The sequence below is a fragment of the Anas acuta genome, chromosome 31 (genome assembly GCF_963932015.1).
Source record: "Anas acuta chromosome 31, bAnaAcu1.1, whole genome shotgun sequence".
Lineage (NCBI taxonomy): Eukaryota > Metazoa > Chordata > Aves > Anseriformes > Anatidae > Anas > Anas acuta.
Genome location: NC_089009.1, coordinates 141,858 through 164,774, shown reverse-complemented (window position 1 = coordinate 164,774; position 22,917 = coordinate 141,858). Strand labels below are relative to the sequence as shown.

Sequence of the window (22,917 nt, the reverse complement as noted above, 5' to 3'; positions counted from 1 at the left end):
CTCTGCTGGGTGCCACGAGGGAGGTCTATCTTAGCTTGGAGAAAAACCTCTGGGGGGCCACCTGCCCCCTGGGCAACCACTCTCTCAGATGGGGCTCCCCTGGGGCTGCAGCCAGCCCAGCTTCACCGGCCATGGCAGAGATCTCCTGACTTTCCTCGTCACTCTGCTCCTCCTCCGGCTGGGCTCAGGTAGGATCCTGTGGGGCTGCTTTGGGGCTCTCCCCCCTGGGCCTTACAGACGTGCTGCTGCGGGGCAGGGGAGCGGCTGTGGGAAAGGGGGGACCTGAACCCACAGCTCGGTCCCTGCTGGGTTTCACTTTCACTTTTGTTCTTCCACACAAGACGGGTGCTGCCCTAACTGCCCTTTCTGACTCACTTTCACCTGCCCGAATGCTGCAGAGAGGGCTCCCACTCCCAGCACACCTCCTTCTCCTGCACGTCCTCCCTCTCCCTCTCCTCTTTCTCCGGTGTTTTCCCATGGGACACTGGGGACGCAGCACGCACCAACTCCCACACCAACTCACGCCCTTTGACACTCACTGTCCCTAAATTTAAAATGGCAAAATCTCACCTCCTCTCTGTGCCCTTCTCCATTGCCCAGCCCAGCTCAGAGTGGTGGGACCAGGCCACTCTGTCACTGCCACCGTGGGGCAGGATGTCGTGCTGCCCTGCCACTTGTCCCCTCAACGCGATGCTCGAACCTTGGAGGTCAGGTGGATCCGGGACCATACCTCTGAGACAGTGCACCACTACCACAATGGAGAGGACCTGTACGGGGAGCACATGGGGGCATATGCCGGGAGGACAGAGTTGCTCAGAGATGGTGTCTCTGCTGGAAGACTGGATTTGCGAATCACGGGGCTGAGACCCTCTGATGAGGGCCTGTATTTCTGCACTGTGGGAGATGCTGATGCTTATGCTGAAGCCATTGTGGATCTGGAGGTGTCAGGTTAGTGGCTGGGGTGATGCTGCCAGGGCAGACTTTACATGCCCTTTCAATATTTCAGCTGTTTCACAGCATGGAGCATGCCTATAGATGTGGAGGTAATATTTGGGGATAGAGCTCCCTGGATAGTTTTGTCAGTTTTCACTGGTGTCCTTGAAGACAATAATCATAATATTGTGAGGGCACTGGGCACAGGCTGCTGAGCAGCACCTTCAGCTGTGTCAGCAATGGGACCAAGCACCACACAGGGAGAATCGCAGAGTCCTCTGAGCAGCCGGATGTCTGCTTTACTTTTGCTTTCTGTGCTGGGGGAGACCTGAGACGTTGCCTGGACGTCTCAGGGCTTCATCAACCAGCACGGCTTGGTGCACAGCAACTGCCTGGAGGAGCTGAAGCTTGGCACCTGTGTTTTCCATGTGATTTGGGGACACATGGAAACACATTGTCAGGAAGTCTTGGGGCTCCTTGACCCAGCACGGCTTGGTGCAGAGACGCTGCCTGGAGGTGCTGAAGCTCAGTGTCTGGGTTTTCTGGGCAATTTCAAGCCACTGCCATTGTGCAGCCCTGCTCTCTGAGTCTGGCACATTGGAGGGATATTTTTGGGTGAGGGTGAGTACCTGGAGTGCCTGGTCCCTGAGACCCTGTAGCCGTAGCTGTGCTGGGATGTGTCTGTCATGGGAGCAGATGGGGTCTTTGCCTTGAAAGGAATCCCTCCCCAAGTCAAGCCCCAGACACGCACTCTTCCCCCAGCCACAGGCGCTGACCCCCACCTCTCCCTGGGGGGCTATGAGTCCAGAGGCGTCCGGGTGCTGTGTCGATTGGCCGGCTGGTACCCGCTGCCGCAGCTGCTGTGGAGGGATGCTCGTGGGCAGCACCTGCCCTCGGTCTTCCAGACACATTCCCAGGACCAGGAGGGGCTCTTTGAAATCGAAGGCGCCGTCATCATGACCGGGAGCGTGGAGGGGCCCTTGTCCTGCGTGGTCAGAAACAGCCACCTACAGCAGGAGAGGAAATTTTCCCTGCACATTGCAGGTACAAATGGCACAGCCAGGGTGAGGTGTACGTGGCCCCTGCACTTTTCCTGTGCTGCGAGAAGTCTGGGTCTTGCTCTTCCATCCACGCACATGGAAATGCAGCCCTTTTCCTGGTGCCTTTTTTCAGCTCCCTTCTTCCGCAACGCCCAGCCCTGGATGGTGGCTCTGGCTGTGGTCCTCGTGCTTTTGGCTGTGTCCATTGGCCTCGGTGTTTATCTCTTTCGAAAGCAAGGTAAGCTGGCAGCGCAGGGATGGAGCGGAGGGAGGTGTTCTGCAGGGACCCGCCTGGGTGTGGAGCGGGGCTGAGCCCTGGCCCAGGGAGGTGCGTAGGAGGATTAAGGGAATGTTCTCCTGGGGATGCCAAAAGCCTTAGGATCGTCTTGGGTGGGAGGCCAGGGAGCATGGCTGCAGCGTGGGGCTGGTGGCAAGGCGCAGCCCCCCTCCACATTTTCCCACCCAGCAACCAAGCTGCTCTGCTCACCACCTGTTCCTCCACATTTGCTTTTCAGTGGCACAGAGCCAAGAGCTGGGTGAGTCCTTGCAGTCCCTGCCACCAGCCCCTGGGGAAGTGGTGTCTGTGCGGGAGGGCCTGGTCTGGGTGGGCTCTGGGGGCTTGTGTGCTGGTGGCTCGGGGGTGCTGGAGGAGCAGCTGGAGCCTGGGGTGGGAGTGGGGAGTGCTGGGGCTGGGGCTGCCCTGGGCACGGGACACGGCTGGGATGGCTGAAAGGAACGGGGATCAAGGTGGGGACGGGGAGCGAGCTGCGGGGCTGCCCCGCTCTGCACTGACGCTTCTGGGACAGGAACGGAACGTCCTCCAACAATCTTTTTTTCATTTGGGTAATGTCTACGGTACCACTGAGATATAATCTGCACAAGTGTCTGTGTTTCCAGATGCACTAAGAGCATTGCTCATAGCTGGACCACTATGTTTTGGGTCCCACCTTGGAACAAGGCTGTATTATCCCCGTCATGGGATGTGTTCAGGGTCTAACATGGGCTGACCAACTTCCCTCTGATCATGCATTACTTTCACTTTCCTTTTCAGAGAAACAAGCTGCAGAGCTGGGTAAGTCTCCTGGTGCTTCGACCCATGGCTATGCCAAAGCAATGTAAGGGGAGGGTGGGCAGCTGGGACAGAGCAGCCCAGGGCTGGCCCCTCACCCTGCCCACACCCACTGGGCACCAGCTGTGGGCTGTGACCAGCTCTCCCCTCTCCTTACAGCATGGAGAAGGTGTCTCCTGCCTCATAATAGAGGTAGGTGTGTATTGGGTTGCCCTCTGAGGCGCTTCTCCTGCCCTTGCTGTGGCATGTTCAGGAGCCAAGAGGTGCCCCATCTTCTGCCCTGTGGGGCAGCTCCTGGCCCCGAGCTGGGGAAAGCCACCCAGGGCTGAGCTCTGCCCCTGATGGCCTGGCTCCTTCTGTCCCTGCAGTGAAGGTGACCCTGGATCCAGACACGGCTCATCCCCGGCTTGCTGTGTCTCAGGACAACAGCAGTGTGAGACGGGAAATTAAATGGCAGCAGGTGGCTGACACACCAGAGAGATTTAACTATAGGTGCTGCGTGCTGGGCCGTGAGGAGTTCAGAGAGGGGAGGCACTGCTGGTTGGTGGAGGTGGAGGGAGAACGGCTAAAGGATTCTTGGTGGGCTGTGGGGGTGTCCAGGGCTTCTGTGGAGAGAAAAGGGCGGATCAACATGAGCACTGAAGAAGGGATCTGGGCTCTGCAGTACTTTCATGGACAGCTCATGTCTCTCACATCTCCTCCCACTCCCTTATCAGTTTCCCCTGTCCCCACAAGGATCTGGGTCTGTCTGGACTGTACCCATGGGCAGTTGTCTTTTAACAATGCTGACAATGGGGTCCAGATCTTCACTTTCACAGCAGCCTCCTTCAATGGGGAGAGCATCCGCCCCTGGTTCTGTCTGGAGACACTGGGAATTCAGCTGTGCCTGAGGGACAGCATGCCCAAGACCCTTTCCCTAGCCCTGGGGAGCTCCTGCCCTTCTCCAGACACTCCTGCATCACCTCTCCTTGGTCCTGCAGGAGAAGCACAGGAATGAGGGGCAGTGGGGTCAGGGGCTCTCCTGTGTTCCTCCCTGCTGCTGGAGGAGGGCTGGGATGCTGCAAGCACGGGCCAGGCCCCCTGCAGCCCCTGGGCTCTGCCCTGCTCGGGACTCTGCTGACGGGTGCCAGCAGGGCTTGAGCCCCAGCATGGGTCTCACCCTGCCTCTGAGCCCCAGCAGGCAGCACAGGGGCTGCAGCAGCTCTCCACGCTCCTCTCCCCTCTGCTTGCACTGCTTGCAAACCCCAGGGCAAGGGATGTGGTCACCATATGCTGACGGCCATTGCAGACCACCTTTGCCTCCTAATTTGGGGTTGATCCTTGCTTTGTGCCTGGTGCTGAGCATGAGCAGCCTGTGGGGGCTCTTTGTTCCCTCCTCTGGAGCACATCAAGGCCCAGCAGCAGCAGGACTGTGGCAAATAAAGTTTTGTACAGGAAGATGGAGTCTGGCAGTGCATTTGCTGGGTGCTTTGTGTCCTGAGGCCTTGCTGCCTGGGAAGGTGTCTTGCAGCAGACCGTCTCCTCACACACCTTGCCCTGCAGAGCCTTCGCCGTCCTCGTAGCCCTCCGTTGGAGGCTCTCGCACAGTTTCACGCCCTTCGTCTTCTAAGGTGCTCACAGCTGCACGCAGTGCTCAAGGGGAGGCCACAGCAGGCCGAGCAGAGCGGAACGATCCCTTCCTTCAACCGGCCAGCAGTGCCGTGCCTGAGGCACCCCAGGGCTCTTTGGTGCCCCATGGCATGATCCCACACACCTACTCCTCTTGGTGAGACTCCATAGAAGTGTGTGAGCCTCTGCCCTGTCCCCAGAACACTGCAGAGACACCAGCGGGGCTTGTGGAGCATCTTTATTGTCAGCACCACAACATTGGGTCTGAGATGGGGCCAACTGGGAGCCGCCGGTGCCGGGAGGTGTCCGTCTGGGGGTCCTCAGATGCTGCCTGGGGAAGGGGGGGACAAACAGGGTGAGAGATGGGGAAATTTGCCCCTTGCCAATGGGGACAGGGATGGGGATACCATTACCTGCGGGGTAGTTGTCTCCAGGGAGCGGAGTGTAACCTGAGGGGGGAGAAGAGGAGTGAGCAGAGTCCTCTCCACCCTTGACCACGGCCCTGGCTCTCCCCGGACACTCAGCCTGGGCAGGAGGCCTGGCCCTGAAGCGGTAGACGCCGGCGAGAAAGAAGCCAAGTCCCAGCACCATCAGCACGGGGGCCACCGCCACCAGTATGGTCACCTCCAGCATCAGTCCGGAACCTGTGGGGACACGGCCGGGTGAGTGGCAGCAAGGAGCCAAGGCTGCCGTCCTCCGGGTGCATTCCTGCGCCTCTCCACTCACTCCAGTCCTCCAGGAGAGGCTCCTGCAGGCTGACGTGCTGCACTGAGCACGTGTAGGTGTTGCCTGCCACCGGGGCCACCAGCAGGGACACCTGCGTCTGGTAGCTCCAGTCGTCGTTGGGGATGGCGGAGATGGGGTTGTAGTCGTCAGGCTCCACGATGTCCCCGTTGTGCAGCCAGATGACAGTCACCTCGGGGGGGTAGAAGCCCCAGATGTGGCAGGTGAGGCGCACAGGCACACGGGCGTTCCCCGTCTCCGCGGGGATGATGCGGACTTGGGACTGCGCTGGAGCAGGGATGGGGATGGGGTCAGTGGTGGACGAGCCCCTTTTCCCTATCCTGTGCAACGTCCCCACACAACGTTCCGTGCAACGCTCCCGTGAAATGCTCCCATTCAAAGCTCTAGGCATTGTCCCATGCAATGTCACGTGTGACATCCCCATGCAATGCCCTGTGTAAAACCCCTGTGCCACACCCTGCTAGAGGCAATGCTCTGTGCAACATCCTCTTGCAAAGGGCAATGCAATGCGCTGTTCAGTGCTCTGTGCAACATCCCCCTGCGACGTCCTCACGCAGTGGGCTCTACAACACCCCCATGCAATGCCCGGTGCAACATCTTGCCGAGGTGATCAGCTCCAGAGCAAAGTCTTCCTGCAGTGGAGCAGAGGATCTCACAGGCAGGGCTATTTTTTTCCAGCATCAAGTCCACTTGAGGGAGCCGCCAGGACCCAGCAGCCCTTGCGAGGGAGACTAACAAGGTGTAGGCAGAGCCAGCAAGGCCCCGTGCTTGGCTCTTCAAAAGCTGCCCCTGGGAAGCAAGACAACCAGGAACAAGGTGACCAGGATGGGCAAACAGGGCATGGTGCATCATCAGAAAGGAGTGGCAGGAACTTCGTGCAGGCTGGGCGAGCAGGGAGGGAAGAGCGTTCCTCCCCGCCCATACGAACAACTCCTCTAACGGCGGTCTACCACTAGCTAGGCTGAAATGGTCTCCACCAGGCACAGTGCTCTCTCTAGCAAGTCTGTACACACCCAGACTGACTGCCCGCTCAAAAATGCACCAGTTCAGGTCTCTGGGTGCAGGGAGCATCTGAGCCTCTTGCTGTCCTCTGCGGGAGGCAGAGAGACTGTGTGTGCGTGAGGTGCGAGCAGGTTGATGACCTGGTCCGCGTTGTGGCAGAACTCAAGGAGGAGGTGGAGAGGTTGAGGGCTATCAGGGAGTGTGAGTGGGAGACAGAGTGGTGGGGCAACTCCCTGTGGGGCCTGAAGGAGAGGTACCGGGGTGAGACACCTCAAATGGGGTGGACCCCCTCCCCTGTCGCTGTCGGGCAGAGGGAGGGGACCTAGGATTTGAGGAAGAATGGAGACAGGTCCCTGCTCGACATCGCAGGCGATGCCACCCCATACAGGCCCCACCTTCCCAGGTGCCCTTCCACAACAGGTTTGAGGCCCTGGAGCTTGAGAGACCGGTAGCTGAGGAAGAGGTAGAAAGTGTAGCCAGGAGGATGCCTAGGGTGAGGAAGTCGACTCCATGCCTCAAGACTGCCTCCACCAGGACAGAAAGAAGGGAGATTGCTGTAGGTGACTCCTTTCTCAGGGGAACAAAGGGCCCTAATTGTCAGCCTGACCCTAGCTGTAGGGAGGTCTGCTTCCTCCCTGGTGCCAGGGTCAAGGAAATTGCCAGAAAACTTCTCAAACTAGTTTTCCCCTCTGACTACTATCCCCTTTGATAGTCCAGGCTGGCAGTGATGACATTGAAGAGAGAAGCCTGAAGGTTGTCAAGCGGGACATTAGGGGACTGGGGCAGTTAGTGGATGGAGCGGGAGTACAGGTGGAGCAGATCACCACACTGCAGCCCATGGTGAAGCCCCCGGTGCAGGAGGTGGAATGGGCCTGGTGGAGGCTGCGTCCCACGGAGAGCTCCCACCGAAGCAGGCCCCAGGCCAGAGCCACAGCCCGTGGAGAGGAGCACCCGCAGGATCAGGAGGTCTGGAGGAGAGTTGTCATGCATGTACGACCCGGACTGGAACAGTTTGCTCCTGACAGATGTACCCCATACTACAGACCCACACTGGGGCAGATGCTAGAGAGCTGCTGCTTGTGGGAAGCCCATGTAGGATCAGTTTGGGAAGAACAGCATCCCATGGGAGGAGTTGTTGACTCGGCTGAGGGTGGAAAGCCCTTGCAGGGAGATCTGGACAGATTGGAGAGCTGGACAATCACCAACCACATGAAGTTTAACAAAGGCAAGTGCCAGGTCCTGCACCTGGGACACAGCAACCCTGGCTATACGTGCAGACTGGGGGACGAGGTGCTGGAGAGCAGCCCTGCAGAGAGGGATCTGGGGGTTGTGGTTGACAGCAAGCTGAGCATGAGCCAGCAGTGTGCCCTAGCAGCCAGGACGGCCAAACGTATCCTGGGGCGCATCGAGCATGGCATTGCTAGTCAGTCAAGGGAAATGATTGAACTGCTCTGCTCTGGACTGTGAAGCCTCACCTCGAGGACTCTGTGCAGTTCTGGGCACCACAGTACAAGAAGGATGTGAAACTATTGGAGAGTGTCCGGAGAAGGGCCACAGAGATGGTGAAGGGCCTAGAGGGGAAGATGTATGCCTTCAGCCAGTTCTCTTAGTACTCTGGGATGAATCCCATCAGGCCCTATAGGCTTGTATGCATTCATCTGGAGCAGCAAATCCCACACAAATTCAGGGTTTGTTGAGACTTTATTGTTCCTGCAGTCACTGTCCTCCAGCTCAGAGCACCTGGAGTCCTACAGCCCAGTATCAGTCTTAAAGGCAAAGAAAGCATTACACATCTCTGTGAATGACCCTGTTTAACATCCACATCAAGTAACAGACCAATGCTTTCTCTCATCCTACTTTAGCTCTTAAGATAGTCTAAACAAAAAGCATTTTATTTCCCCTCACAGTACTGTCCAGATTCAACTCAAATTGAGCTTTGGCCATATGAATTTTCTCCCTACAAAGGCAAACAGTACCTCTGTACTCCTTCCATGTTGCCTGACTTCCCTTCCAGCAAACATGAACTTTCCTTATCCACCTAAGCTCTAGAAGAAGGTCCCTGCCCATCTGAGCCAAACTTCTGCCATGCCTGCTTTACTGGAGCCGGGAGAGGCACTGGCACTTTGCCTTCAGCACCCTGGGAAAAGGGTGGCAGCTCTGGGCTCGACACCAAGCTGTGCCCCATTCCCTCTAACCTCCGATCATGCTCAGCTCTTCACTGCCATCTCTCCACATTTTCCCATTGCTCACAGTTTGATTCCTCCTTGCATGCATGGAGATGAACGACCTAAGCCAGTGGCTTTCCCTGGAGGTCTGGAGAGGCCCCTCCTGGGCACAAGCAACTGGTGCATGCTAAAGGGCACCCAGCTGCGATGGGATGGTGGTGCCAGCCCTGCAGAGCTCCCCAGACTTTGCCCCAGAGACAGAGTTGCTCCAGGAAGGTTATTGCAGCCAGGAACTGGGCAAAGGTTGGGAAAGTTGGGCGGAGCATTGTGCTTTCTGCAGCTCTGCTGGGTGCCACGAGGGAGGTCTATCTTGGCTTGGAGAAAAACCTCTGGGGGGCCCCCTGCCCCCTGGGGGAACTCTCTCTCAGATGGGGCTCCCCTGGGGCTGCAGCCAGCCCAGCTTCACCGGCCATGCCAGAGATTTCGTGACTTTCCTCATCACTCTGCTCCTCCTCCGGCTGGGCTCAGGTAGGATCCTGTGGGGCTGCTGGGGGCTCTCCCCCCTGGGCCTTACAGACGTGCTGTTGCAGGGCAGGGGAGTGGCTGTAGGAAAGGGGGGACCCGAGCCCACAGCTGGGTCCCTGCTGGGTTTCACTCTCACTTTTGTTCTTCCACACAAGACAGGTGCTACCCTAACAGCCCTTTCTGACTCACTTTCACCTGCCCGAATGCTTCAGAGAGGGCTCCCACTCCCAGCACACTTCCTTCTCCTGCACGTCCTCCCTCTCCCTCTCCTCTTTCTCCGGTGTTTTCCCATGGGACACAGGGGACGCAGCACGCACCAACTCCCACACCAACTCACGCCCTTTGACACTCACTGTCCCTAAATTTAAAATGGCAAAATCTCACCTCCTCTCTGTGCCCTTCTCCATTGCCCAGCCCAGCTCAGAGTGGTGGGACCAGGCCACTCTGTCACTGCCACCGTGGGGCAGGATGTCCTGCTGCCCTGCCACTTGTCCCCTCAACGCGATGCTCGAACCTTGGATGTCAGGTGGATCCGGGACAGTATCTCTGAGACAGTGCACCACTACCACAATGGACAGGACCTGTATGGGGAGCAGATGGAGGCATATGTCGGCAGGACAGAGTTGCTCAGAGATGGTCTCTCTGCTGGAAGCTTGGACTTGCGAATCACGGGGCTGAGACCCTCTGACGATGGCCAGTACGTCTGCACTGTGGGAGATGCTGATGCTTATGATGAAGCCATTGTGGATCTGGAGGTGTCAGGTTAGTGGCTGGGTTGAGGCATTCAAGGGATGGTGCAGCTATCCCCAGGTTTCTGTGTCCCACCCAGGACCCGGTCCCATCTTCATGGCCATCTACGTGGCCTTGCAAACAGTACACTGTGATGGGGCTTCACCTCTGTCAGTGAGCACTTGTCCAGCAAGAAGTACACCTGTGCCCTTGCAGGCTTTTGATTGAGGAAGAGCTGCATGAATGCAATGATTTAATTTAGTCTCAGGGACCCTATCTGAACTCCATCCCCATGGTGTTGTGTGGGCAGTGAGCACAGATTGCCGAGCAGGTCCTTCAGCTGTGCCAACAATAGGTGTGGGTTAGGGGTGAGAGTGGCTCCGTGGAGTGCCTGGTCCCTGAGCCCCTGTGACCATAGCTGTCCTGGGCTGTGTCTGGCATGGGAGCAGATGGGGTCTTTGCCTTGGAACTCAATCCCTCCCCAAGTCAAGCCCCAGCCACACGCTCTTCCCCCAGCATCAGGCGCTGACCCCCACCTCTCCCTGGGGGGCTACGAGGCCGGAGGCGTCCGGGTGCTGTGTCAATCGGGCGGCTGGTACCCGCTGCCACAGCTGCTGTGGAGGGATGCTCGCAGGCAGCACCTGCCCTCGGTCTCCCAGACACATTCCCAGGACCAGGAGGGGCTCTTTGAAATCGAAGGCGCCGTCATCGTGACCGGGAGCATGGAGGGGCCTTTATCCTGCGTGGTCAGGAACAACCACCTCCAGAAGGAGAGGAAATTTTCCCTGCACATTGCAGGTAAAAATGGCACAGCCAGGGTGAGGTGTTCCTAGCCCCCACACTTCTCCGGAGCCAGAAGAAGTCTAGGTCTTTCTTTTCCACCCACGAGCATGTAAACACAGCCTTCTTCCTGGTGCCTTTTCTCAGCTCCCTTCTTCCACAACGCCCAGCCCTGGATGGTGGCTCTTGCTCTGGTCCTCGTGCTTTTGGCTGTGTCCATTGGCCTCGGTGTTTATCTCTTTCGAAAGAAAGGTAAGCTGGCAGCACAGGGATGGAGCGGAGGGAGTGTTCTGCAGGGACCCCCCTGGGTGTGGAGCGGGGCTGAGCCCTGGCCCAGGGAGGTGCGTAGGAGGAGGAAGGGAATGTTCTCCTGGGGATGCCAAAGGTCTTAGGATCATCTTGGGCCTCTGCCTTGGGCAAGGAAGGCAGGGGAGAAGGCAAGGGGCCTTGTGTGGGAGGCCAGGGAGCATGGCTGCAGCGTGGGGCTGGTGGCAAGGCACAGCCCCCCTGCAAATGTTCCCACCCAGCAACCAAGCTGCTCTGCTCACCACCTGTTCCTCTGCCTTTGCTTTTCAGCGGCGCAGAGCCGAGAGCTAGGTGAGTCCTTGCAGTCCCTGCCCCCAGCCCCTGGAGAAGAGGTGTCCGTGCGGGAGGGCCTGGTCTGGGTGGGCTCTGGGGGCTTGTGTGCTGGTGGCTCGGGGGTGCTGGAGGAGCAGCTGGAGCCTGGGGTGGGAGTGGGGAGTGCTGGGGCTGGGGCTGCCGTGGGCACGGGACACGGCCGGGATGGCTGAAAGGAACGGGGATCAAGGTGGGGATGGGGAGCGAGCTGCGGGGCTGCCCCTCTCTGCACTGACACTTCTGGACAGGGACGTCCTCCACCCATCCCCATTCACTTCCCTTTGTCTTTTGGTGGCACAGTGCAGTGAGCTGCACAAGTGTCTGTCCTTACTGCTACAAGTCTTGCAAAAAGCTGGGCCTCAGTCCTTCTTAGTCTGGTCACTACAAGTCTGGGAGCAAGGTGGTCTGTGCCCATGCATGAGAGCAAAAAAATTTGAGGTCTATCCATGGCAGCAGCAATGGGGTGAAAGTCTCTCCATTCTGACCAGTCATTCCTTTTGCTTTTTATAGCAGCGAAAAAGGATGCAGAGCTGGGTAAGTCTCCTTCCCCAAAGAGAAGGCATTTGGTGTCTGCCAACAAGCATACTCCCCTCTGACCTTACATTGCTTTTATTTTTCTTTTTCTTTTCCAGGGAAACAAGCCGCAGAGATAGGTTAGTGTACATCCCTGAACTAGAAGAATTTGAAGTGTAGACAGTGGGTGAGAACTTTTTTCCCTCTGATCCTGCATTCCTTATGCTTTTCTTTTCCAGAGGAAAAAGATGCAAGACTGGGTGAGTCTCTCTTCCTCCCCCCAACTGAAGGAATTGGGGGTCTTTGGTTTGTAGCAGTCATTGTTGAGAAATTGACTCCTCTCATCGATACATTGCTTTTCTATTTTGTTTGTAGATGAACAAGCTGCAGAACTGGGTAAGTCTCGCTCTCCAAACAGAAAAAAACAACGAAAAAAAAGGCATCATAGTGACAGGTATGGAATCAGAAACTGTGCCTTCTTCTCATGTTTTCCTTTTCTCTTTCGTTTGTAGAGAAACATGCTGCAGAGCTGGGTAACTCTCCCGGTGTTCAGACCCAAGGGCAACACCAAAGCGATATGCAGGGGAGGGTGGGCGGCTGGGACAGAGCAGCCCAGGGCTGGCCTCTCACCCTGCCCACACCCACTGGGCACCAGCCATGGGCTGTGACCAGCTCTCCCCTCTCCTTCCAGCATGGAGAAAGTTTCTGATGCCTCACAATACAGGTGGGTGTGCGTTGAGTTGCCCTCTGCAGTGCTTCTCCTTCCCTTGCTGGGCCATGTTCAGGAGCCAAGAGGTGCCCCATCTCCTGCCCCGTGGGGCAGCTCCTGGCCCCAAGCTGGGGAAAGCCTGCCCAGGGCTGAGCTCTGCCCCTGATGGCCTGGCTCCTTCTGTCCCTGCAGTGAAGGTGACCCTGGATCCATGCACTGCTCATCCCCAGCTTGTTGTGTCTCAGGACAACTGCAGTGTGAGACGGGAAAGTGAACGGCAGCAGGTGCCTGACACACCAGAGAGATTTGACAACTGGGGCTGCGTGCTGGGCTGTGAAGGGTTCAGAGAGGGGAGGCACTGCTGGTTGGTGGAGGTGGAAGGAAAGCGGCTAAAGAATTCTTGGTGGGCTGCAGGGGTGGCCAGGGCTTCTGTGGAGAGAAAGAACTACTTCAAGAGGAGCCCTGAAGAAGGGATCTGGGCTGTGCAGTACGATGAGGGGTAGCTTTTGTCTCTCACATGGCCTCGCACCCCCTTGCCCCTTTCCCCTATCCCCACGAGGATCTGGGTCTGTCTGGACTATACCCAGCAACAGGTGTCTTTTATCAACGCTGACAATGGGGTCCAGATCTTCACTTTCACGGCAGCCTCCTTCAATGGGGAGAGCATCCACCCCTGGTTCTGGCTGAGGACAGAGGGAATTCAGCTGTGCCTGAGGGACAGCACCCCCCAGACCCCGTCCCCAGCCCTGGGGACCTCCTGCCCTTCTCCAGCCACTCCTGCATCACCTCTCTTTGGTCCTTCTGGAGGACCACAGGAATGACGGGCAGTGGGGCAGGGGCTCTCCTGTGTTCCTCCCTTCTGCTGGAGTATGGCTGGGATGCTGCAAGCAGGGGCCAGGCCCCCTGCAGCCCCTGGGCTCTGCCCTGCACGCAGCTCATGTGCTGGGGCACAAGCCCTGCTGACACCCATGGGTCTCAGCCACATTTGCCTCCTAATGTGGGTTTGATTTGTGCTCTGTGCCTGGTGCTGAGCATGAGCAGCCTGTGAAGGCTCTTTGTTCCTTCCTCTGGAGCACATCAAGCCACAGCAGCAGCAGGACTGTGGCAAATAAAGTTTTGTACAGGAAGATGGAGTCTGGCAGTGGCATTTCTTGGGTGCGTTGTGTCCTGAGGCCTTGCTGCCTGGGAAGGCGTCTTGCAGCAGACCATCTCCTCACACACCTTGCCCTGCAGAGCCTTCGCCGTCCTTGTAGCCCTCCCTTGGAGGCCAAGACCACCGGCTTCCGGGTGTAGTCCTGCACCTCTCCACTCACTCCAGTCCTCCAGGAGAGGCTCCTGCAGGCTGACGTGCTGCACCGAGCACATGTAGGTGTCGCCTGCCACCGGGGCCACCAGCAGGGACACCTGTGTCTGGTAGGTCCAGTCGCCATTGGGGATGGCGGAGATGGGGTTGTAGTCGTCGGGCTCCACGATGTCCCCGTTGTGCAGCTAGATGATGGTCACCTCGGGGGTGTAGAAGCCCCCGATATGGCAGCTGAGGCGCACAGGCACACGGGTGTTCCCTGTCTCTGCGGAGATAATGCGGACTTGGGGCTGAGCTGGAGCAGGGATGGGTATGGGGTCAGTGGTGGGCGAGCCCCTTTCCCTGCCCTCTGCAACATCCCCACACAATGTTCCGTGCAATGCTCCCGTGCAAGGCCTGTGCAAAGCTCCACACAACTTCCCCATGCCACTTCCCCATGCAACGCCCTGTCCAAGCTCTAGGCATTGTCCCTTGCGATGTCACACGCGACATCCCCATGCGATGCTCACAAGATGCCCTGTGCAATGCCCCTGTGCCACAACCTGCAAGAGACATTGCTCTGTGCAACATCCCCTTGCAAAGGGCAATGCAATGCGCTGTGCAGTTCTCCATGCAACATCCCCCTGTGACTTCCTCACGCAGTGTGCTCTGCAACAGCCCCATGCAATGCCTGATGCAACATGATCTACAACACCCCTGTGTAACATCCCAATGAAATGCCCGGTGCAACATCTTGCCAAGGCATTTAGCTCCAGGGCAGACTCTTTCTGCAGCGGAGCAGGGAATCTCACAGGCAGGGCTATATTTTTCCGGCATCAAGCCCACTTGAAAAAGCCACCAGGATCCAGCAGCCCTTGCGAGGGAGGCTGATGAAGCGTAGGCGAAGCCAGCAGGGCCCCTTCCACGGCTGTTCAAAAGATGCCCCTGGGGATCACAAAGACCAGTAACACAGTGACCAGGACGGGCAAACAGGGCATGGCACATCAGAAGGGAGTGGCAGGCAATTTCATGCAGACAGGGTGAGCAGGGAGGGCAGAGCGTTCCTCCCCATCCATACAAACTCCTCCTCTAAGTGCAGTCTGCCGCTAGCTAGGCTATGGTCTCCACCAGGCACAGTGCTCTCTCTAGCAAGTCTGTACACACCCAGAATGACTGCCCGCTCAAAAATGCACCAGTTCAGGTCTCTGGGTGCAGGGAGCATCTGAGCCTCTTGCTGTCCTCTGCGGGAGGCAGAGAGACTGTGTGTGCGTGAGGTGCGAGCAGGTTGATGACCTGGTCCGCGTTGTGGCAGAACTCAAGGAGGAGGTGGAGAGGTTGAGGGCTATCAGGGAGTGTGAGCGGGAGATAGAGTGGTGGGGCAACTCCCTGCGGGGCCTGAAGGAGAGGTACCGGGGTGAGACAGCCCTAATGGGGGTGGACCCCCTCCCCTGTCACTGTCGAGCAAAGGGAGGGCACCTGGGAGTTGAGGAGGAATGGAGACAGGTCCCTGCTCGACATCGCATGTAATGCCCTCCCCAAAAGGCCCCACCTTCCCAGGTGCCCTTCCACAACAGGTTTGGAGCTCTGGAGCTTGAGAGACCTGTAGCTGAGGAAGAGGTAGAAAGTGTAGCCAGGAGGATGCCTAGGGTGAGGAAGTCAACTCCACGCCTCAAGACTGCCTCCACCAGGACAGAAAGAAGGGAGATTGTTGTAGGCGACTCCCTTCTCAGGGGAACAAAGGGCCCTAATTGTCAGCCTGACCCTAGCTGTAGGGAAGTCTGCTTCCTCCCTGGGGCCAGGGTCAAGGAAATGGCCAGAAAACTTCCCAACCTCGTTTGCCCCTCTGACTACTATCCCCTTTGATAGTGCAGGCTGGCAGTGATGACATTGAAGAGAGAAGCCTGAAGGCTGTCAAACGGGACGTTAGGGGACTGGGGCAGTTAGTGGATGGAGCGGGAGTACAGGTGGAGCAGATCTCCACACTGCAGCCCATGGAGGAGCCCCTGGTGCAGCAGGTGGATGCGGCCTGGTGGAGGCTGTGGCCCATGGAGAGCCCCCACAGGAGCAGGCCCCAGGCCAGAGCCACAGCCCGTGGAGAGGAGCCCCCAGAAGATCAGGAGGTCTGGGGGGAGCTGCAACCCATGGGTTACCCAGATTGGAACAGTTTGCTCCTGACAGATGTACCCCATACTACAGACCCACACTGGGGCAGTTGCTGGAGAGCTGCTGCCTGTGGGAAGCCCATGTAGGATCAGTTTGGGAAGAACAGCATCCCATGGGAGGAGTTGTTGACTCGGCTGAGGGTGGAAAGGCCTTGCAGGGAGATCTGGACAGATTGGAGAGCTGGGCAATCACCAACTGCATGAAGTTTAACAAAGGCAAGTGCCAGGTCCTGCACCTGGGACACAGCAACCCTGGCTATACGTGCAGACTGGGGGATGAGACGCTGGAGAGCAGCCCTGCAGAGAGGGATCTGGGGGTTGTGGTTGACAGCAAGCTGAACATCAGCCAGCAGTGTGCCCTAGCAGCCAGGAGGGCCAACCATATCCTGGGGTGCATCGAGCACGGCATCGCTAGTAGGTCAAGGGAGGTGATTGTCCCACTCTGCTCTGAGCTCTTCGGCGTGACCTCGAGGACTCTGTGCAGTTCTGGCCACCACAGCACAAGAAGGACGTGAAACTATTGGAGAGTGTCCAGAGAAGGGCCACAGAGATGGTAAAGGGCCTTGAGGGGAAGATGTATGCATTCAGCCAGATCTCTTCATACTCTGGGATGAATCCCATCAGGCCCTATAGTCTTGTATGCATGCACCTAGAGCAGCAAATCCCACACAAATTCGGGTTTGTTGGGACTTTACCGTTCCTGCAGTCACTGTCCTCCAGCTCAGGGCACTTGGGGTCCCACAGCCCAGTGATGTTGAAGGCAAAGGCAAAGAAAGCAATAAACATCTCTGTGAATGACCCTGTCTGACCATCCCCATCAAGTAACAGACCAATGCTTTCTCTCATCCTACTTTTGCTGTTAAGACAGTCTAAAAAAAAAAAAAAAAAAGCTTTTTATTGCCCCTCACAGTACTGTCCAGCTTCAACTCAAATTGAGCTTTGGCCATAGGAATTTTCTGCCTACAAAAGCAAACAGCACCTCTGTAGTCCTTCCATATTGACTGACCTTGTCTCCAGCAAACAAGAAATTTTCCTCATCCACCTAAGCTCTAGAAGAAGGTCCCTGCCCATCTGAGCCAAACTTCTGCCATGCCTGCTTTACTGGAGCCGGGATCAGGGCTAACACTTTGCCTTCAGCACCCTGGGCAAAGGGTGGCAGCTCTGGGCTCGACACCCAGCTGTGACCCATTCCCTGCAGCCTCCCATCCTGCTCAGCTCTTCACTGCCATCTCTCCACATTTTCCCATTGCTCACAGTTTGATTCCTCCTTGCATGCATGGAGATGAACGACCTTAGCCACTGGCTTTCCCTGGAGGTCTGGAGAGGCCCCCATTGGGGACAAGCACCTCGTGCTTGCTAAAGGCAGTGGACTGGGCACCCAGCTGCAATGGGATGGTGGTGCCAGCCCTGCAGAGCTCCCCAGACATTGCCCTATGGGCAGAGTTGCTCCAGGAGGGTTATTGCAGCCAGGAACTGGGCAAAGGTTGGGAAAGTTGGGCGTAGCCTTGTGCTTTCTGCAGCTCTGCTGGGTGCCGTGAAGGACATCTATCTTGGCTTGGAGAAAAACACCTGGGGGGCCACCTGCCCCCTGGGGGACCTCTCTCTCTGATGGGGCTCCCCTGGGGCTGCAGCCACCCCAGCTTCACCGGCCATGCCAGGGGCCTCCTGACTTCCCTTGTCATTCTGCTTCTCCTCCACCTGGGCTCAGGTAGGATCCCGTGGGGCTGCAGGGGGCTCTCCCCCCTGTGCATGCAGACTTGCTGCTGCGGGACAGGGGAGCGGCTGTGGGACAGGGAGGACTGGAGCCCACAGCTCGCCCGTGCTGGGTTTCACTTTCACTTTGGTTCTTTCACACAATATGGCTGCTGCCTTGCCTGCCCTTTCTGTGTCTCCTTCACCCGCCCAAATGCTGCAGAGAGGGCTCCCACTCCCAGCACACCTCCTTCTCCTGCACTTTCTCCCTCTCCCTCTCCTGTTTCCCGGGTGGTTTCCCATGGGACACGGGGGACACTGCATGCACCAGCTCACGCACAGCTCTCCCTTTCTCACTCACTGCCCCTAAATTTGCAATGCCAAAATCTTACCTCCTCTCTGTGCCCTTCTCCATTGCCCAGTGTGAGAAACATCTCAAATAATTTTCTTCAGACAGGATCTTCTCTGAAGCTATTTTATTCACGATTGCAACGGTCCTGTCAATTAGGTGCACATTTTAGTAAACAAATCCTAACATTTTATTCCCTATTACCCGACGCCTGATCACCTCCCCTGTTTCCTCATTGGATGAGTACTACAGGTTCAAAAGCTACTCGACACTCCTCTATACCATATATGTGCAATTATTATTTCTTTTGTTTTTTTTTTTTCAATGCTTTAATTTCTCCTTTCTTATATTTTGATAACTTGTGATCTTTGTTCTCCTGTTCTCACACTGCTCATCCTGCTTTTCTCAAGCTTCTACATTATTTTGGAATAGTGAGGCCTTCTACGGTCCACTTATCTACTTAGCATTTCTCGTTATTATAACTACACCTAAAAATACAGAAAAATTATTTTCTACTGCAAAAACACAACATTGTTTCTCACACCAGCGCAGCTCAGAGTGGAGGGACCAGGCCACCCTGTCACTGCCACCGTGGGGCAGGATGTCGTGCTGCCCTGCCACTTGTCCCCTCAACGCGATGCTCGCACCTTGGACGTCAGGTGGATCCGGAAAGAGTTCTCTGAGACAGTGCACCACTACCGCAATGGAGAGGACCTGTACTGGGAGCAGATGGGGGCATATGCTGGGAGGACAGAGTTGGCCAGAGATGGTCTCTCTGCTGGAAGCCTGGACTTGCGAATCATGGGGCTGAGACCCTCTGATGATGGCCAGTACATCTGCACTGTGGAAGATGCTGATGCTTATGCTGAAACCATTGTGGATCTGGAGGTGTCAGGTTAGTGGCTGGGGTGATGATGCCAGGGTAGAGTTTACGTGTCCTTTAAATGTTTCAGCTGTTTCACAGCATGGAGCATGCCCATGGATGTGGAGGTAATATTTGGGGAGAGAGCTTCCTGGAGAGTTTTGTCAGTTTTCACTGGTGTCCTTGAAGACAAAAATCATAATACTGTCAGGGCACTGGGCACAGGCTGCTGAGCAGCACCTTCAGCTGTGTCAGCAATGGGACCAAACAGCACACAGGGAGAGTCGCAGAGTCCTCTGAGCAGCCGGACGTCTGCTTTTCTTTTGTTTTCTGTGCTGGGGGAGACCTGAGACATTGCCTGGATATCTTGGGGTTTTTGAACTAGGATGGCGTGGTGCAGAGATGCTGCCTGAAGGTCCTGGAACTCGGTACCTGGGTTTTCTGTGTGATTTGGGGCCGCTGGCATTGTGCAGCCCTGCTCTCTGGGTCCTGCAACAGCTGGAGTGGTTTTGGGCTGAGGGTGAGTGCATGAAGTGTCCAGTCAGAGAGTCCCTGGGGCCGTTTTGGGCCTGGCTGTGTCTGGCATGGGAGCAGATGGGGTCTTTGTCTTGGAACACAATCCCTCCCCAAGTCAAGCCCCAGCCACTCTCCTTCCCCCAGCCACAGGCACTGACCCCCGCCTCTTCCTGGGGGGCTACGAGGCCGGGGGCGTCCGGGTGCTGTGTCGATCGGCCGGCTGGTACCCGCTGCCGCAGCTGCTGTGGAGGGATGCTCGCGGGCAGCACCTGCCCTTCGTCTCCCAGACACATTCCCAGGACCAGGAGGGGCTCTTTGAAATTGAAGGCGCCGTCATCGTGACTGGGAGTGTGGAGGGGCCCTTGTCCTGCGTGGTCAGGAACAGCCACCTCCAGCAGGAACGGGAATCATCCCTGCACATCGCAGGTACAAATGGCTCAGCCAGGGTGAGGTGTTCCTGGCCCCTGTACTTGTCCCGACCCAGGAAAAGTCTGGGTCTTCATCTTCTAACCCCAGCCATGTAAATACAGCCCTTTTCCTGGTGCCTTTTCTCAGCTCCCTTCTTCCACAACGCCCAGCCCTGGAAGGTGGCTCTGGCTCTGGTCCTCGTGCTTTTGGCTGTGTCCATTGGCCTCGGTGTTTATCTCTTTCGAAAGCAAGGTAAGCTGGCAGTGCAGGGATGGAACAGAGGGAGGTGTTCTGCAGGGACCCACGTGGGTCTGGAGAAAGGGGCCTTGGGTGGGAGGCCAGGGAGCATGGCTGCAGCGTGGGGCTGGTGGCAAGGCGCAGCCCCCCTGCACATGTTCCCACCCAGCAACCAAGCTGCTCTGCTCACCTCTTCCTCCGCCTTTGCTTTTCAGCGGCACAGAGCCGAGAGCTGGGAGAGTCCTTGCACTCCCTGCCCCCAGCCCCTGGGGAAGTGGTGTCCCTGCGGGAGGGCCTGGGCCTGGTCTGGGTGGGCTCTGGGGGCTTGTGTGCTGGTGGCTCGGGGGTGCTGGAGGAGCAGCTGGAGCCTGGGGTGGGAGTGGGGAGTGCTGGGGCTGGGGCTGCCCTGGGCACGGGACACGGCCGGGATGGCTAAAAGGAACGGGGATCAAGGTGGGGACGGGGAGTGAGCTGCGGGGCTGCCCCGGTCTTCACTGGTGCTTCTGGGACAGGGACGTCCTCCACCCATCCCCATTCACTTCCACTTGCGTTTTGGTGGCACGGTGCAGAGAGCTGCACAAGTGTCTGTCCTTAATGCTACAAGTCTTGCAAAAAGCTGGGCCTCGGTCCTTGTTAGTCTGGTCGCTACAAGTCTGGGAGCAGGTTGGTCTGTACACATACATGACAGCAAAAGAATTTGGGGTCTAGCCATCTAGCCATGGAAGCAGCAATGTGGTGAAAGTCTCTCCACTCTGACCATTCATTCCTTTTGCTTTTTATAGCAGCCAAAAAGGATGCAAAGCTGGGGAAGTCTCCTTCCCCAAGGAGAATTCATTTGGTGTCTTCCCATGGGCATACTCCCCTCTGACCGTACATTGCTTTTCTCTTTCTTTTCCAGTACAACAAGCTGCAGAGATAGGTGAGTATCCATCCATGAACTGAAAGAATTTGTGGTATAGACATGGGATGAGAAGTTTTTCCCTCTGATCATGTATTCCTTATGCTTTCCCAGAAGAAAAAGCTGAAAGACTGGGTGAGTCTCTCTTTCCCTGCACCCTCCCCCCAGGACTGAATGAACTGGAGGGCATTCCTTTGTAGCAGCCACTTGATAAGAACCCGATTCCTCTCATCAATGCATTGCTCTTATTTTCCTTTTCAGAGGAACAAGCTGCAGAGCTGGGTGAGTGTCCCTGCATTTAAGCCCCAGGGCAACACCAAGGCGTTGTGCAGGGGAGGGTGGGGTGGGCAGCTGGGACAGAGCAGCCCAGGGCTGGCCCCTCACCCTGCCCACACCCACTGGCCACCAGCCGTGGGCTGTGACCAGCTCTTCCCTCTCTTTCCAGCATGGAGAAGGTCTGTCCTGCCTCATAATAGAGGTAGGTGTGCACTGGGTTGCCCTCTGCGGTACTTCTCCTGCCCCTGGTGGGGCATGTTCAGGAGCCAAGAGGTGCCCCATCTCTTGCCCGTGGGGCAGCTCCTGGCCCCGAGCTGGGGAAAGCCTGCCCAGGGCTGAGCTCTGCCCCTGATGGCCTGGCTCCTTCTCTCCCTGCAGTGAAGGTGACCCTGGATCCGGACACGGCTCATCCCCTGCTTGTTGTGTCTCAGGACAACAAGAGTGTGAGATTGGAAAGTGAAAGGCGGCAGGTTCCTGACACACCAGAGAGATTTGACTATTGGTTGTGCATGCTGGGCCGTGAGGAGTTCAGAGAGGGGAGGCACTGCTGGTTGGTGGAGGGAGAGCAGCTAAAGGATTCACGGTGGGCAGTGGGGGTGGCCAGGGCTTCTGTGGAGAGGAAGGGGAAGATCAACATGAGCCCTGAAGGAGGGATCTGGGCGGTGGAGTACAATAATGATCATCTCAAGCCTCTCATATCTTCTTCCACTCTTGTGTCCTTGTACCCTGTCCCCACGAGGATCTGGGTCTGTCTGAACTGTACCCAGGGGCAGGTGTCTTTTATCAATGCTGACAATGGGGTCAAGATCTTCACTTTCACAGCAGCCTCCTTCAATGGGGAAAGCATCCGCCCCTGGTTCTGGGTAGAGACAGAGGGAATTCAGCTGTGCCTGAGGGACAGCACCCCCCAGACCCTCTCCCCAGCCCCAGGGGCCTCCTGCCCTTCTCCAGACACTCCTGCATCACCTCTGCTTGATCCTGCAGGAGAAGCACAGGAAGGAGCGGCAGTGGGGCCAGGGGCTGCCCTGTGTTCCTCCCTGCTGCTGGAGGAGAGCTGGGATGCTGCAAGCAGGGGACAGGCCCCTTGCAGCCCCTGGGCTCTGCCCTGCACGCGGCTCCTGTGCTGGGGCACAAGCCCTACTGGTACCCACAGCTGTTAACCTGCCTCTGAGCCCCAGCGGGCAGCACAGGGGCTGCAGCAGCTCTCCACGCTCCTCTCCCCTCTGCTTGCAGACCCCAGGGCAAGGGATGTGGTCACTGTGTGCTGCCAGCCATTGGAGGCCACCTTTGGCTCCTAGTTTGGGGTTGATCCTTGCTCTGTGCCTGGTACTGAGCATGAGCAGCCTGTGGGGGCTCTTTGTTCCCTCCTCAGAGGCACATCAAGGCCCAGCAGCAACAGGACTGTGTCAAATAAAGTTTTGCTCAGGAAGATGGAGTCTGGCAGTGGCATTTCCTGGGTGCTTTGTGTCCTGAGGCCTTGCTACCTGGGAAGGCGTCTTGCAGCAGACCGTCTCCTCACACGCCTTGCCCTGCACAGCCTTCGCCGTCCTCGTAGCCCTCCCTTGGAGGCTCTTGCACAGTTTCACGCCCTTCATCTGCTGCGGTGCCCACAGCTGCACGCAGTGCTTGAGACGAGGCCGCAGCAGGCCGAGCAGAGTGGGACGATCCCTTCCCTCGGCCGGCCAGTAGTGCCGTGCCTGAGGCACCCCAGGGCACGCTTGGCCCTTTGGGGTCCCATGCCATGTCCCCCACACAACCGCTCCTCTTGGTGAGACACCGTAGGACTGTGTGAGCCTCTGC

At 57.3% G+C, this 22,917-nt stretch overlaps 3 protein-coding genes and 1 long non-coding RNA gene across 7 annotated transcripts; 3 read left to right on the top strand and 1 right to left on the bottom strand.

The window, feature by feature from the left end:
• On the top strand, positions 1-1,988 carry LOC137846171 (butyrophilin subfamily 3 member A2-like; the record flags this gene model as incomplete). The annotated part of the gene is made up of 3 exons (XM_068663875.1): positions 1-188; positions 601-948; positions 1,696-1,988. Coding segments are annotated over exons 1-3 (741 nt in total), but the record flags the coding sequence as incomplete, so codon positions are not given.
• Positions 1,989-4,656: 2,668 nt separating this feature from the next.
• LOC137846170 (uncharacterized) lies at positions 4,657-6,927 on the bottom strand. The gene is made up of 3 exons (XM_068663874.1): positions 5,377-6,927; positions 5,178-5,294; positions 4,657-5,102 (listed from the first exon to the last, which is right to left on the bottom strand). The coding sequence occupies exons 1-3, from the start codon at positions 5,816-5,818 to the stop codon at positions 4,657-4,659; spliced, it is 1,005 nt and encodes a 334-aa protein (XP_068519975.1). The 5' UTR covers positions 5,819-6,927.
• A 1,935-nt stretch (positions 6,928-8,862) lies between these two features.
• Positions 8,863-22,571, top strand: LOC137846169 (butyrophilin subfamily 1 member A1-like). Its single transcript, XM_068663873.1, has 10 exons — positions 8,863-9,089; positions 18,468-18,815; positions 19,168-19,302; positions 19,443-19,724; positions 19,854-19,958; positions 20,710-20,862; positions 20,956-20,976; positions 21,103-21,123; positions 21,287-21,319; positions 21,496-22,571. The coding sequence occupies exons 1-10, from the start codon at positions 8,990-8,992 to the stop codon at positions 22,275-22,277; spliced, it is 1,980 nt and encodes a 659-aa protein (XP_068519974.1). The 5' UTR covers positions 8,863-8,989; the 3' UTR covers positions 22,278-22,571.
• LOC137846327 (uncharacterized) lies at positions 10,870-13,249 on the top strand. 4 transcript variants are annotated; one of them, XR_011090457.1, is made up of 6 exons: positions 11,253-11,747; positions 11,846-11,866; positions 11,966-12,122; positions 12,239-12,259; positions 12,418-12,450; positions 12,628-13,247. It is a non-coding gene; the product is annotated as an uncharacterized lncRNA (long non-coding RNA). The 4 variants fall into 4 exon arrangements; XR_011090455.1 differs by having other exon boundaries at positions 10,870-11,747; positions 11,846-12,122; positions 12,628-13,249; XR_011090456.1 differs by having other exon boundaries at positions 11,254-11,866; positions 12,628-13,246.
• Positions 22,572-22,917: the final 346 nt, after the last annotated feature.

Coding starts and splice junctions, on each gene's coding strand:
- LOC137846169 (XM_068663873.1), top strand. CDS start 8,990: ATGGGGCTCCCCTGGGGCTGCAGCCAGCCCAGCTTCACCGGCCATGCC. Junction 9,090..18,467: donor CCTCCTCCGGCTGGGCTCAG/GTAGGATCCTGT, acceptor TTCTCACACCAG/CGCAGCTCAGAGTGGAGGGA. Junction 20,977..21,102: donor AGAAAAAGCTGAAAGACTGG/GTGAGTCTCTCT, acceptor TTTCCTTTTCAG/AGGAACAAGCTGCAGAGCTG.
- LOC137846170 (XM_068663874.1), bottom strand. CDS start 5,818: ATGGGGATGTCACACGTGACATTGCATGGGACAATGCCTAGAGCTTTG. Junction 5,295..5,376: donor GCCTCTCCTGGAGGACTGGA/GTGAGTGGAGAG, acceptor GTGTCCCCACAG/GTTCCGGACTGATGCTGGAG. Junction 5,103..5,177: donor CAGGGCCAGGCCTCCTGCCC/AGGCTGAGTGTC, acceptor CTTCTCCCCCCT/CAGGTTACACTCCGCTCCCT.